The sequence below is a fragment of the Alligator sinensis genome, unplaced genomic scaffold, assembly GCF_000455745.1.
Source record: "Alligator sinensis unplaced genomic scaffold, ASM45574v1 scaffold277_1, whole genome shotgun sequence".
Classification (NCBI taxonomy): domain Eukaryota; kingdom Metazoa; phylum Chordata; order Crocodylia; family Alligatoridae; genus Alligator; species Alligator sinensis.
In genome coordinates this window covers 2,650,263-2,660,392 of record NW_005841899.1, presented here as the reverse complement: position 1 = coordinate 2,660,392, position 10,130 = coordinate 2,650,263, and the positions used below count along the sequence as shown (strand labels likewise).

Here is a 10,130-nt window from a genome sequence, read left to right as displayed (position 1 = left end):
TGTGGGCAATCCTTGATTTGCCTGATTGGGAATTATAACAGGCTGCTGATATGTCTGCTGGGACATTCCTTGGGAACCTTGAGGCATTGAAACCTAAAGATTGAGAGCATTAAGACTTACTTTCTTTTGCAGACAAGTTCTCCTGTGTCTCCTGATTACTCAATCATTTATATGAGTTTGTTAAAAATATATCTAACCTTATACGATAAAATATACAGTAATCCCATCTTTTTTTTTTTTTTACTTGAGAAATAATCCATTCTAGAAAACTCCCTAATTTCGTGGCTAGTATTCTAAGGTTATCTGATGATCTTGTGCAATATGATGTACTTCAAGCAGATGGGACTGCAACAGATTTAACATTTATGTAATTAAAAAACGAAGTAAAATAATACAGATCTTATTAAATATGTAAAGCCATCAGGCTACGTTTACAGCTTGAAATAGCTAAAACCATAAGCTTATCTATACAGAGGAAGGTAAAGCAAAGAGCTAACAACGATTCCAACAACTTATCAGGCAAAACTTTGTTTGGTTTTCTATACTCCGATTTCATTTTTGCTGTGATTCAGTGTATAACTTGTTATTAGTGAACAGGGGACTGTGAAGGTTGACTAAGGACCTAGGCAAAGCAAGAAATCGACCTCCATACAACAGTATGCTATCACATTTAAGAAGCAAGTCTGATATTTTGCTTCGAGTGTCAAGGAAGAACCCTGAGCCAAATCTCTATTTGAGAACTATTTAAACTTATGTACTAAGAGTGATGGTATATCTTCCTCAGTTACTTTAACAGACAAACTGGTGGTCTTAAGAACGTAGAATAGCAGAGTAGCAGTAGCAAAGATGCAGATGAACGCAGCAGTCTAAAATACAAATGCATAAAAACAAATGAAAAAACAATCTAGAATAGCTATCCAACTATGGAGACATGAGATGAATTGCTTAAAAATAGCAGGATGCTTTTCAACTTGTGTTGGAAATTCCTCTAGTAGCAAAAGAATAATTACTGAACTTTAAAAATGCCTGGTTCTTGGGATGTGTTGTCCACATCTGAATGAAATCAAATTCTTTAGCTAACTGTGAGTGTCTTCTTTCTTAGACTGCTTTAGTGTCCCACCATGTAAGGCAGGGGCGGGCCATTATTTTGGGCAGAGGGCTGCTTACTGAGTTTTGGCAAGCCATTGAGGGCCGTGTGACAGGTAGCCCAGGGCAGATAAATATTAATTTTCTAAATTTTTTTAGGGGCCCCGCAGGCCAGATAGAATGGCCTGGTGGGCCGCATCCGGCCCCCGGGCCGCATTTTGCCCACCCCTGATGAAAGGGAATAAAGGGCAGAGTAGATCTAACCATCTCTCAGTACCTTGACCATTACAGAATCACAGTGGGTAAGAACTGGTTGTGCAATCTAGGTGCACTGCACACCATGAGGAAACAGTTACTTTAAGATAAGCAACCATTTTCAATACTTCAAGTGATTATTCACATGGAATCCACCTGAACATGTATGCATCTCATGCACTCAGAACCAAATTTGATCAACTAATTCGGGGAAAATTTTCCTTCAGGTCCAGTTGACAGGACTGCTGGGATTTTTCAGCTTTCCTCTGTAGTTTGAGGTATGCTTTATTTCCTAGGGCCACCTGAGCATATTTTACCTAGGCCCCAACAAAGAATCAATTATAAAAGGCACAATGGGATCTGATCTGCAATCCCAATAATCTTGCCTCCTGCTATGCCACACATGCATGGCTGGCAATCAGTTCTGAAAGGCTCCAGGACACTCCCAAGGCTGGGAGCAACCACACATTCAATACAAGGTGTGATGGGAATCAGCCACAAAGTTATTATACGTATTATGTAATGGCTTAAGCATGTAGCCAGGTTACTACTTAAAATGGATTAACTTAAAGTACAATGTCTGCCAGAAGCCATAATAAATTCCCTGCTGGTATAGGGGCCAGGACAGTGGCACTTCTATCATATCTGATTTTCTTCTTACGGCCCATTTTCTCATGCATTACTCTGAGATGACCCAGGAGTGATGAGGATTGAAGGAGTGGATTCTCTGGTAGTGGCAACTCTTGTGAAGCCTTGGGAGGGTGGCTGCCTATGGCACAGCTACCTGCCACCCACCTGCTACATTCCTTTAAGCTGACACAGAGAAGTGCAGGGAACTGGTGAGGGGCGGGGGCCAAGAGTGGGGGGATTTTCTTACAGTGGCAATCCTCTGAGGGGTCTGGGAAGAGTTATAGTCTCAGGAGAATGCCTCTCCTTTCCTGCCAATCATCCAATTGATTTGGGGGGCGGGGGAAGAGAATGGTTTTTCTTCCGGCACAAATGTAATGTCTGTCCATGGCCACAGAATTTGCCAGTACAGCGGATGTGTCCAGCATGGCCTGTAAGGAACTGAAGGTAATCCTTCTTAACTTGTGGATAAGCCACCTCAATAGCACAGAAAGAAGCAAATTTATCTCAACTCAAATAAAGCATATTTGGGCAGAAGTGCTTAGTAAACAGCCATGGAGCTAGGCAGTCCAGATGGCTAAAATAAGAATTTCTTTTGTCAACAGTCAACGAGACTAACAGCGCACAACAACCCAGGCAGACACTGTAGGGGTTCTGCCTGAGCCATCAACAATAAAAGGAGGGGGATGGCATGATCTGTTCTCCCCTTTTTGCACTCAGGCAAGAGGACATAAGAGTATCTATAGCACACACGTATGGCCTCAACAAACACTGCTGCCCCAAAACACTTCATCTCACAGGGTGGAATATATGTTGACAATCTACTAAAAATTGCTCAGCTTCCACTGTCTTCATAAAAAAAACTGATTAAAATCCAAACCCAGGAAATCTTAGTTATCTAATCTATACTGAATATTTTTACAGAATTGTCAGAGATCATCACGATTAGTTATATATTTAGTTAATGGCAATATTATCTGATGTTAGGAGAGGATATGAAAGGTTACATGACCTAGTGATAAGGATAAGCACTATTACTCAGGAAAGCTACTGAGGACAGGCTGACAGGCCCTTCTAATAGAAAGTGTTGGAACACGGAGACAGTAGATCCTTATTCTGTTTCCAACTTATGGTGTGCCCTCAGACAAATCAATTAAATTCTCTGTCTCAGGCTCCTGGCAGACATTCAATTAAAGGTGTGATAAGATCTTATCAACAATCCCAATAATCATGCTGCCAACCATGCCACATGCAAGGCAGGAAGTGCAACTGTTGGGATCATGGATTAGATCCCAATCGCGCTCTACTGCCAAAGCAAGGGGGAGCCCAGGATCACGACAGCAAGCCAGGTGCCTGGTTTCTCCAGCTTGGAGCACCAGTCATCTGATGGGCAGTCTCAGCCTCAGGAGGGCACTACAGCAGGGGTAGGCAACCCCCAGCACAGGTGCCAGAGCATGGTACACAAAGGCATTTTGCTTGGCACGTGTGTCTTGGGGCTGACAGTGGGGAAGGGACCAGGGCTGTGCTGCCACAAGGATTGGGCTCCTCATGGTTCCCCCACTGTCTACCCCTGGAATGCCAACACCTTACAAGTTGAGGCTGCAGGTGTTTTTGGCATTGCGCCCAAAAATGTTGCTGACCCCTACACTAGAGCAAAGAGTTAGCACATGCTCCTGGGGCTGGGAGTACAGATTAACTGGCCACACATTCACAATTTACAGTGATATGGGAATTTTTTTAATACATTTTGTGTAATAACTTTGTGCTTATTCCTTGTTTTATTGCACCATTAATTGAATGAACGTGTGGCTGGGTAATTACTTAAGACTTGATTAACAGTAACGTTAACACCTGCCAAGGCCTCAGTTGCTCCTTCTGTAACACAGGGATAATACTTAACAATATTTTATAAGTGTTTCATAAGACTTAGAACATTTTCATAATACAAGTAATCTTGTACAAGTAATTTCTGTTGGTAGCTTTTTACAGTTTAAAAGGTTGTGCAGATATTTGTATTATTTTAAAAATAAATAGAAAATTAAAAGTTTTACCTTGGCTTCTTCAATTAGTATTGTGAAACACATTTTATATAAGTACTTTGAAAGCATAAGTGGAGAATGCAAAAACATGATCTGGCAAGATAGAAAGCTGATGAACAAACAATTTACATGAAGTTATCTTGTAGTGGAAATTCTCATTTACCAAAGATCTACGATTCCATTAACTGACAACTTTCATGACAAACTGTTCAGGTAGGATAAGAAAATGGACTTATTCTGGCATTCAGTAAATCAAAGAAAACTATAGATGACAACAGCATACCAAAAAAGATTTTTATGTTATTTTGTTGTAAGCAGTGGAAAAACTGGTTCCCCAGGACACCAGAAATAAGCAGAGCAATTTGCCCTGTAACAGGAGACAAATCTTATGGAGTGTTTTTATGTACTCTGTACCCCATTTAATACTACGTTTGGTTTGTATCAGCCATGACATTATTAGAACTATTAAAAAGGACAACTATATATTTTGTATTATTTCTACTTCAAAAGAAAATTCCCTCTCTTTAGATCCTCTAGCTTCTGTTGGTAGCTTTTTACAGCTTAAAAGGTTGTACAAATATAGATATACACATTTTAAATGCAAACTGACTGAAAAAGCTATGAATAAAGATATGAACTGAAGATAAAGCTATGAACTCACCTGATAAGTTGGCACTGAAGGATATGAGACAACGACACCTTGGATCTGGTTTCCAATGTTGTTGTGTTGGCCACTGACTAGATTTTGATTCTGAGGCTGCTGAACTCCAACTAACGCCTGGTAGTTTTGCTGCTGGTTAGGCATAACTTGGTAACCTGTAATTACACAAATATTTAAATGATTTGAAAACAAATTATATTTAAACACATTTCAAACATAAATGCACATATACAGAGGATATACAACTTTATTCAGGTTTCTAATGGAACATTTTCACAGGAATGATGGACTGAATATAAGGTCTGAGAGAACCAACTTTCACAAGACTTAAGAGCAACACAAATGTTACTAGGATTTTAAACTTACAATGGAAAATTAAACTAACAACAAAAAAGAGGCCATATAGTTGCAGATGTGTTTGCAACCCTGGCATTACTATATTACAGCATCATTAGAAGAGAACCTGAAAATGAAACCAACTAGAAAGTGAATTAGGTGTTCAGTGATTAGAGTTTTTTTTAATTAAATTATGAATGCAAAAAAACTGAATTTGACTTTATAAACTCTGTAAGTTTTAATAAGGTGTTTTTAATAAGCAGTGATAAGGAAATGCTTTCATTTATTTATTTTTAAACATGAAGAGTGATATTCATCTATAGCTGGAGAAACCTGTAGACAAGTCTCAGCAGCTTAGTAAGAATAGTTAAGTTTTATAAAAGTGCAAGTAGGAGTTTTTTGGAAGGAATGCATATTGTGAATTATATCTGGTAGGCTGTAAACTCAACTCTGACCAGCATGTAAGAAAATTGACATGAATCCAATAAACTCCCTCAGCTGGAACCATCTGTCTACACATTAGAATACCAAGTACAGTTGGTTACTAATTAGACCGATTCTCTACTCCAGTGCAAACCAATCTTTTTCACAGGCATGTCACAAATAGGACCCCCAAGCGCTACTCTGATCCCCTTTCCCCTGCCTAATCTGCTGCTCTGCTTTCTGCTCCCTGCCCTGTATTCCCTGACGAAGCTGATGCTCTCCTTTCTGTTTTATCTGCCACTGTGCTGCCTCTCTCCCTGATCTGTCACAAACCATTTAAAGAGGTTGCTTATGCCAGTTGTGGCACCTGTGCTGCAGGTTAGCCATCTCCTCTACTCCATTCAATTCTCAGTTAGAATAGTCTGTACTAATGAGAACAATAACAGCATGGAAACTGATTACCTTTCATCTTGAAGGTTTGATCCTCCAGTAAATGGTTTACAGTGAAGAAAGTAGAACAGTAATGCACTACCTGTCAGCTCTATACTTTAAAAGTGGCTATGATATCATTAAAACCTGCATGTGGCTCCTATTCTATGTTAGTTACGAAGTGTATCAACAGCAATAAATCCAACTGATTTGGCTTTTAAGTAGGGTGTGATAAGACCATATGTCCCAGTTTGGCTGGGACAGTCTTGGATTTCATAGGCTGTCCTGGCATTCCCAGTTAGTTGATGAAAATGGCAACAAAAGTCCCGGATTGGTGCCACCCTGCCTGCACTGTTTTGGCTCCTCCTGACCTGCAGCTGGAGGCGCACTGCTCCTCCTCCTGCCTGGGGTGGGGATCCGTGGGGCAGGGTAGCAGGAAATCCTGCAGTGAGCATGGGCTGCTTGTGTGTGCGTGCATGCATTGCCCTGGGCAAACTTGGATTTTGGTGCCTTTGGAGGAGGTTATGGGGGGAGGGATTATGGTGAATTTTGGGGTGGCTGCAGTCCCCCCATAACCCCCTCCCAGCACTGCTGCTGCCCACTCCAAGCTCCTGGCCCAGTCCCAGCCTCAGCTTGCAGTGGCAGCCTGCTCTCACTCCGCACACAGATCCAGAGGCACACGCCCCTCCCCCCAGGGGGCCACACGGGGGCGGGAGCCACTCCCCTGCCCCCCTGGAGTTTCCCAGAGGAGTCGCTCGAGGCTCCATCCTGTGCCCTACCCTGACTACGCAGCGCCTGCCCCAGCCCCACTCCCTCCCTCACTGCAGGGGCCTCAATCTGCCCCTCCCACACGCCCCTTCCCTCCCCCCTTGCCCCTTTCCCCACAACACATTTATCAGCTGGACACCATTCTCCACGTTGCCCAGCTGCATATTGGAATTGGATCAGTATCAGCCAATATGGCTCCTTAAAAATCGGCCATCATTATTGGCCCAAAAATTCTATATCAGTGCACCCCTAAATTTTACTGAACATTTGTAGCAGGTACCAAAAGCATGGGGGCTGTTCCATCTAAAAAGTGACAGCATTAAACTGGCAGGTATTTGTGCTACAGATTGCTCCCTCTGCATCATATCTGAAAAGTTAATGTGACCACCCTTATACTAAACGCTTGTAAAATTAATATGGAACACTTATGTAGAACATCAGAAAAGAAAGATAAGTACACCTAACATTTTATACAGCTGTATAAACTGAATATGGGATTCTGTCTATAATGAATTCAGTCAGCTGTCTGCTAGTCCCATTTTCAGTTTTCTTAGAAGACTGGGTGCAATGCATGGAAATCAAGAAAGAAATTAACCATGTTAGCGATGAATTTACAGAGAGGAAAGAGGGGGGAGGGGGTCACGCTCTATGTCAAAGAGCAACTCACATCATCAAGGATTAGCTTCGGGTTAGAGGAGGGCCGGGCGGAGACACTGTGGGTTTAACTACAAGGGGGGTATGGCAAAAGGGACCTTACGGTGGGAGTCTACTACAGACCACCCAACCACGGGGAAGAGCTGGACTGGGACTTCTCCGGTCAGCTTATGGAGGCGGTTAGGTCAAGGGATGTCACTGTCATGGGTGACCTAAACTACCCAGACTTTTGCTGGGAGGAGCAGACAGCCAGGTCTGACCGCTCGCATAGGTTCCTGGCTATATTACAGGACCTTCACCTTATCCAGAAGGTGCACAGTCCCACTAAGAGTAACACCTTGCTGGACCTGGTCCTGACCACTGGGGATGACCTGGTGAGGGGACTGCAGGTCCTTGACCACCTGGGCAATAGCAATCATCACCTGCTGGAATTCACTATCCACCGCAGGGTGTCAAGGACTTATAGCAAGACTAAAGCCCTTGACTTCAGAAGGGCCAACTTCAATGAGCTTCGGAGATTAGTGGGGGAGGCACTGAGGACCCAGAAGGTAGAGGAGATGGGAGTCCATGAGGGATGGTCATACCTTAAGGGAGCAATCCTTCAGGCCCAAAGGGTAACAGTCCCTGAGAGAAGCAAGGGGGATAAGAGTGCTCAGAAACCCCCATGGCTCAGCAAGGGCATTCAGCAATACCTGAGGACTAAAAGGGAGGCATACAACCAGTGGAAGGGGCTATAACCAAGGAGCAGTATTCCTCCTCAGCACGGGAGTGTAGGAGGGCTATTAGGAAGGCCAAGGCAGAGATGGAACTCAGGCTACCGTCCAGGATTAAGGACAACAAATAGTCCTTTTTCAAGTACATTCAGAGCAAGAAGAGGGCACCAAGCAATGTAGGGCCCCTGCAAGACTCAATTGGTAACCTTGTGGCTACACCAGATGAGGAAGCCAATATTTTTAACAGTTTCTTTGCCTCTGTTTTCTTGAACAGGGACCGGGACATTCCTCCTACCAGAGGTACGGACAATCTCGGGGACAGCTCTGTCAGGCCTTCAGTCAGTGCAGATGTAGTTAGGAATCTTCTGGAAGGGCTAGACATTTTTAAATCTGCAGGTCTGCTCTCCACCCAAGGGTGCTGAGGGAGCTGGCAAGGGTCATCGCAGAGCCCTTGGCCCGGCTGTATGAGCATTCGTGGTCATCTGGCCAGGTGCGGGGGGATTGGAAACTAGCTAATGTGGTCCCCATTTTTAAGAAAGGGAGGAAGGACGACCCAAGTAACTACAGGCCTGTAAGCCTCACCTCGGTCCTTGGGAAGATCTTGGAGAGAATCATCAAGGAGCACATCTGTGGGGGGCCAGCAGGGGAGATCATGCTCAGGGGCAATCAGCATGGGTTCATCAAAGGCAGGTCCTGACAAACCAACCTGGTCGCCTTTTATGACCAGGTAACTAAATCCTTGGATGATGGTGTCGCCGTGTACGTAGTTTTTCTAGACTTTAAGAAGGCCTCTGACACTGTCTCATACCCCATTCTCATTAATAAATTGAACGACTGTGGCACTGATGCCTACACAGTTGGATGGGTAAAAAACTGGCTGATGGGGCACACCCAGAGAGTAGTGGTGGATGAGTCGTACTCAACCTGGCGAGATGAGAGCAGTGGGGCACCCCAGGGCTTGGTCCTCGGGCTCGCACTGTTTAACATCTTCATCAGAGACTTGGATGAGGGGGTGGAAAGCACACTGTCCAAGTTTGCTAATGACACTAGGATGTGGGGAGAGGTGGACACACTTGAAGGGAGAGAGAGGCTGCAACTAGATTTAGACAGACTACAAAAGTGGGCAGACGAGAATAGGATGGGGTCAATGTAGACAAATACAGGGTGCTGCACCTTGGGAGAAGGAATCCACAGCATGCATACAGGCTGGGGTGATACTCCCCCTCTATGTGACTTTGGTCAGGCCGCAGTTGGAGTACTGCGTCCAGTACTGGGCGCCGCACTTCAAAAAGGATGCGGCCAGCCTGGAGAGAGTTCAGAGGAGGGTCACCCGCTTGGTGAGAGGGAAGCAGGACAGGCCCTACAAGGAGAGACTGAGGGACCTGAACCTGTTCAGCCTCAGCAAGAGGAGGCTGAGGGGGGACCTGGTGGCTGCCTACAAACTCATCAGGGGAGATCATCAGCAAGTAGGAAGAGCCGTATTCTCCCCAGCACCACCTGGGGTGACAAGGAACAATGGTCATAAGCTGATGGAGAATAGGTTTAGGTTAGAGATCAGGAGGCAATATTTTACAGTTAGGGTGGCCAAAATCTGGAACCAACTTCCCAGGGAAGTGGTCCTCGCCCCTACCTTGGGCATATTCAAGAGGAGGTTGGATGATCACCTGTCTGGGGTCTTGTGAACCCAGCATTCATTCCTGCCTATGGCAGGGGGTCAGGCTAGATGATCTGTTCAGGTCCCTCCTGACCCTAGCTACTATGAGACTATGAATTTAGTTCCCACCACACTGGGTTGAACACAAAATTTAAAGGAAACAGTATGTAAAGCTAGATATACCATCCTCTGCAAAAAAAATCAGAACGCATGCTCAAGAGCAAAATGACTGCTCTGACAAAAACCTTCCTCATACGCAAAAGCTGATCCCAAGCTGTACCTAGTCCATTTTCCACTCCGGAATTCATCAAGAAATTCAGAAGGTGGAAAGAGGAGAGTTCTGTTTTACTGACATAAATAAATTTTGAAATTGTAAAGGCACAAACCTTTCATAGACATGCGTGCGCACACGTACTGTGGAATTCTGTAGAACAGTGCTTTTTTGGTTGGGGTACACCCAAAGACTGGTCAACAAGCGGGGGGGG

The 10,130-nt window shown here is 44.3% G+C and overlaps 1 protein-coding gene across 1 annotated transcript in view; it reads right to left on the bottom strand.

Annotated features, from left to right (window-relative positions):
- R3HDM1 (R3H domain containing 1) overlaps positions 1-10,130 on the bottom strand; it is a 146,292-nt gene that overhangs the window by 32,794 nt on the left and 103,368 nt on the right. The window contains 2 exon segments of the mRNA XM_014517296.2: positions 1-93; positions 4,669-4,823. Coding sequence (XP_014372782.1) covers positions 1-93; positions 4,669-4,823 — 248 coding nt within the window.